General features: G+C 35.1%; 1 protein-coding gene across 1 annotated transcript; it reads right to left on the bottom strand.

The window, feature by feature from the left end:
* Positions 1-302: 302 nt before the first annotated feature.
* Positions 303-1,558, bottom strand: LOTGIDRAFT_152764 (hypothetical protein; the record flags this gene model as incomplete). The annotated part of the gene is made up of 3 exons (XM_009053284.1): positions 303-1,012; positions 1,054-1,251; positions 1,360-1,558. 3 exons carry the CDS (start codon positions 1,556-1,558, stop codon positions 303-305), a joined length of 1,107 nt encoding a protein of 368 aa, XP_009051532.1.
* Positions 1,559-5,486: the final 3,928 nt, after the last annotated feature.

The raw sequence follows: 5,486 nt of genomic DNA, 5'->3' as shown, positions 1-5,486 counted from the left end.
TGGTTAGAGTTCTAGCAATCATAATGTTTGTTTTCTCCGTGACATTACAGTTAGGTTCAAGAATAACATCGTATATTATCTGCTTATTCGTATTTACAGTCACTGGTAAAATTAATTGTTCACTGGGTTGAATGTTGACATTGCTACTGAGAGCTACTCTTGAAACAGTTGGAGCGCGAGGATCATTTGTTACTGGTACAGAAATATCACCTTGATTTGAGCAATGTATGATAACTTGACGTTTGGCATAATCAATTGAAATGTTGTTTTTCACAAGAAAGTCTCTACCCAATAAACATCGTTCAGTTAAACTGTCTACAATATAAAAAGGGTGAACATCTTGTAGTCCATGGAAATCGACGATTAAATCTCGGTGAATAGCGTTGAAGTCTTGGTGATTGTTGTCTGTTTCTGGAGAAATCTTCGCAGAATTGGCGTTGTTCTGATTGATATCTATTCTGAAAGTTATCCTGAGGGCTACTCCTGAAGTCAGTACGGCGTCTATCTTGTCTGTCATCTCTTCTTGATGTTCGATCTTCAGTTCTGTGATTATAGTTGTCATCACCTCGTATACGTCTTCGTTGGTAACGGTCTTCACGTCTATCTCGCCTGTATGTATTACGAGACTGTTGTTCATCAGAGTCATAGCTGGTGTTTTGCCTGGACCTAGCACGGTTTCTATACCATTGTTCGTCTGGCGATTTTCTTCTAAAATCAGGCTCAGGAGGCCTATCAGTATATTGACGGGTATCTTCAGCTCTCGCTATAGTCGAAGCTGCGGCTGCATGTGAAACTGATTCCATTTCATCTAATTTACTTTTAGTTTTAGCAATATGTATTATCTTTTCTAAAGATTTCAAAATAGTGTCATTATGTTGAGAATGTTCATAGATATATCGTTTTACTTTTTCCGGAATAGTATTCATAAATCGATCTATCACAACTGTTTCTATCACTTGCGGTTCGAACTCATAATGTTCTCGGGCTAAAATTCTTAATCTAGCCGCATATCCTTCATACGTTTCATCATATGTGTTTCATTAAACAGAATACCTTTTGTATGTTTATGTAACGGTCCAATAAATGTTTGTTTTAACATCTGAATAATTGCGTCATAGTCCGATTTAAGTGCATCGGGCATAATTTCCCAGTTAGTTTTAGCATAGCCTTCCAACAATAATGATAACACTTTACCCTTCTGTCCGTCATACAATGGATTATCTAAAGCTCTTTGGACTTTAGTAAGCCATTCTTTTAAAAATATTTCAATTTGCGGTTCGTTTCCGTGAAAAGTTCCCGTGAACTCTTTAACCTTTCCGTATATATAAAGATGATCCCTATATATCTGTCAGTCACTACGTCTAGATAACTGATCTGATAGATCTTGAACTTCATTTCGTAAACGATGCTGTTCATTTTCGTATTGTTCAACAGTGCCTTTATGTTGGCTTTCAAAACGTTTTAAAGCTTCGTCAATTGTTTGTTGTCTGTCGTCATCTATCTTAAATGTCAATTCCGCTAATTCTCTGCGTAATTTTTCGACTTCCTTTTTCGCCATAGTTAATATTGAATATTAAAAATACTAAGGAATAATATATGAAAGGCTATAACATAAAAATCACAATACAATAATATCCTACACGAATAACAATATCATCAACTTAATATCAACAGTAAATAATGATAATATACATTGAATGCATACGTCATAAATGTTCAGATATCAAACTCAGCAAAAACAAAAATTGAGGGATTAACAACACCTGACCTTGTAGTTTACTGTGCATACAATGAGTCTTATTTCGTAATTGGATTTTTAAACTTTAGTCTTTTAGATAACGATGCTTTTACTATCGACTGACAGAAAACAAATACAATTTTATGTTTGCAATTTCAAAGTACAATAAACATTACACTTATAAATATAATCTATATAGGCACACACATGCATACTCCATTCAGGGTAAGATAGCACAAAATAAAACATTTAACATGAGTTACAAAACTATTTTGGTAGCTATATAATTCAGGCACTGTCACTGAGTGAAAACACACTGAAGTTTATGAAAGAATCTTCGAAACAAGTATAGTCATCCACTAATAGCACTTTACTTCACCGGCGTAATGTCAAATCTGTAAGCCACTGAGTGGGTCCCACAAAAACAAATTATCTACAAGTTCATTGAAAACTGTTCTCTATCTCGTCTGCAAGGTTCTTCTGCTTCCAGAAATCCACCACTACTAATACTAGAAAGTTAGTTTGCCCACAAAGGATAAACATCGGCCTACCAATTTAAGCTCAGAAGATCCAAAACCATAATATTTATTTACTGTCGGTATAATGTTTTAAAAATGTAATTTGTGGCATCTTACGGTTGCGTCTCAAGGAAATCACGGTTCCATCGTTTTGAAAGGTCTGTTGTGGTCCTGTAAAGTCAACTATCGGTGACGCCAATTATGTGGAGACCTCTCGTCAATGGAAAATAAGAAGACTTCCTTCATTAGTCAACATGTTTATTCCGCCATCACTAACCGGACTATCTTACCCCATCACTAACTCTCCTATTCATACACACACTTCTCTAATACCTAATAGACATTCCAAATAAGGTTTGTCACAACATCATTGAGACCTAACCCAGGTACATCCAAAACATTAGTTTTACAAACTAAATCTTTTACAGACAGATTCAATACTAGACTGTAGAACATTACTCACAAAGACTTCGGAATAACCCTTATTTAATGAATACAATAAATCACTTAAATAAATAAATTGTTTTGATGGCAAGTCATTACCTAGACTAGAGCATAAACATAAGGAACCAGAGCATCAACCCTTTACAGTTTCAGAGACATAGAGATAGTACCATCAAAAGGTTTATCCCTTTTCTGAACAACACACGAGGGTAATATCCCTCTTCTGAACATCATACAAGGACATTATCCTTTTTCTGAACAACATATACGAGGATAGTATTCCTTTTCTTAACAACATACGAGGGTACCATTCCTTTTCTGAACAAAAGATGAGGGCAATATCCCTTGTCTGAATAACGTATAAGGGTATTATCCTTTTTGTGAAAACAACAAACGAGGGTAGTGCCCCTTTTGAATACAAGGGACGAAGGTTTAACCCATTTTCTATCTAAGAGACTAGGACATAACCAATTTTCAATACACGAGACGAGCATTACCCTCCCTTCAATTCAAGATACTCTAAAGTTGCCCTTGTCAGTAGGGCTAGTGGGGAATACCTTATAATACACGAGATGAAGGCATTTTCCGTTTTTAATACAAGAGACGAGTCATTATCCACTTTGAGGGTTTGTGAAAAGTACTCTGCTAATACGTTGAGAACTTTACATGACAATATTTGCTTGCGTCGTACAAATTTTTGTAGTGGATTCTAATCTCGGTAACCTTGAATAAGTCATATTTTCTCATTATTTCAGTCGCCCCAGCTGTAAATGGGTCTGATAATCCGGGAAAGATTTATGCCAAGAGTTATGGCTGGTAAAAAATCCTTGTGAACGCAAACTCCTATCCTTCTTATAAATTGCGATTTCTTTGCTGAACAATAGGCGAGGGTATCTTCCTATTATCCTTTTTAATACAATAGACGAGGTCATTACACGTATTTAACACGATATGCGGTGTTCTCCGAATGGTTAGTACTAATCTTCAATCTGTAGTTCGTAAAGAAAAATAGCCCCAAGGATTACTTACTGTTATTTAGTTCCCTATTAAACTAAGTACATAATCAGAATTAAGTCAATACAAAGAATTACTACTTGATAATTTGCCTCTCGCTCACTTGTACATAAATCGAATCTGATTCCAGACTACCAGAAACATAATTTTGGGGCACAGAGAAACTGCTCATAAATTTCAAATATTTTATGTCAAGGACCCAATTATCAATGTATTTCCAGAATTTTTTATGGCCGAGAACATGATTTCGCCCACGACGAAAATAAACAGAGCATAAGTTGAAAAGATAAAATGTTTCAACAATTTTCAAAGAATCCGTGAACTACTTAAACAATGTGGTCATTTACTTTCAAATGATCACCTTTGATTATTAATACTTTAAGGTTTCAAAGTGAGCAAGATGTCTCACGGGAGACAAGAAAATTGATGTCCGTCCATTTGATTTTAAATGTATCATTGCCTTAAAAGGGAAAACTAGAGCAAAGCCTTAAAAGCATGCTGTCACTAATTGGTTTTGACTGTTGCTCTCATGCCAGAACCTTCACCTTAATCAAAAATACCCGCTGGCGTTTAAGACAGCAAGTATATTATAGTTGCCGAAAATTTGGCGCAATGGAACTATCGGAAACAATCTAATCAACATGATATTACGATTTCGTTTCTTTTAGATTTTCATATATTTAGCGCCACTGTTGTAACCTCACAATTTTTCTACCAGTTGCGTTTTAATGACGACATATTTAAACAATCAACTTCGAAGCATGTTGTTTGCAATTGTACCCGCACTTTATTTCTAACAATTTTAAATTAAAATGATTTTAATATGTTTTTGCCCCAAAATATGTGTCAGAATGCACCAAATCAATTCGATTTTTCGAAAATTTTCTTGTAAGAGCCCTTTCAGGCGCTCTATGAAAGGGTTGTGACTGACTATGGCGCTTCCACCGAGTTGAGCCTCGACCGTTGTCCTCCCATTGAATCCCTTTTTGTACCCATATTGTCGAGAGGCTAGCGCCGCTAATACTAAACTAATTAAAGTCTATACATGTGTACAATGGTGTTGATTACTCAAAGATGAATATGCTGAATTGAGAACAGACCTATCCAAGGGCTCATGCATTATTCACTGACGAATTCTTTACGAGTTGAACTCGAGAAGTAAATCAATGAATATAAATTCCTTGGGAATTCAAAGTTGTCTTAGTTTAAATCAATTGTTACATGTTAAATGAACAATATGTCTTAACGGTTTTTTAATTGTTGATTCAGTGCTCTATTATACATATAAAACTTGTATGTATAATATTCTCACATCAAAAGCTTGATGATATCATCGAAGTGAAAGAGTTGGCATTATATTTTGTGTGTTCTTTTCTGAATGACAGACAGTAAACAAGGCAGAGTCACAGTAATTATCATGCGAGAAGCAAGCATGGTCATAATTTCCTCCGCAATCCGTATTAGACAGTATTATAATGGAAGACATAATCGCCATTCTTGACGATCAGAAACGTTTATCTGCTTTTATAAGAATTCCTTACTAATTTCTCCAATGACTTTATCATTTCACAGTGCAAACAATTGAATGGTTCTTTAGATATTGGCCTTCCAAAAAAGGTGTCTCTTCTGTATGACTTCATTTATTCTGATCTAAAAATTCTTCTCTTTGGTTTTTGAAAACATAAACCAAACTTTAGCTAAACGTGTATTATCAGATTTTAAAGATCACTATATCGAAACTTATTCAGTTCTGGGTATTTAAGTCCTTGTGG

This window comes from Lottia gigantea (genome assembly GCF_000327385.1).
Source record: "Lottia gigantea unplaced genomic scaffold LOTGIsca_2, whole genome shotgun sequence".
Classification (NCBI taxonomy): Eukaryota; Metazoa; Mollusca; class Gastropoda; family Lottiidae; genus Lottia; species Lottia gigantea.
Note: the sequence above shows the minus strand (reverse complement) of the source record. Positions and strands in the feature narration are given on the sequence as shown.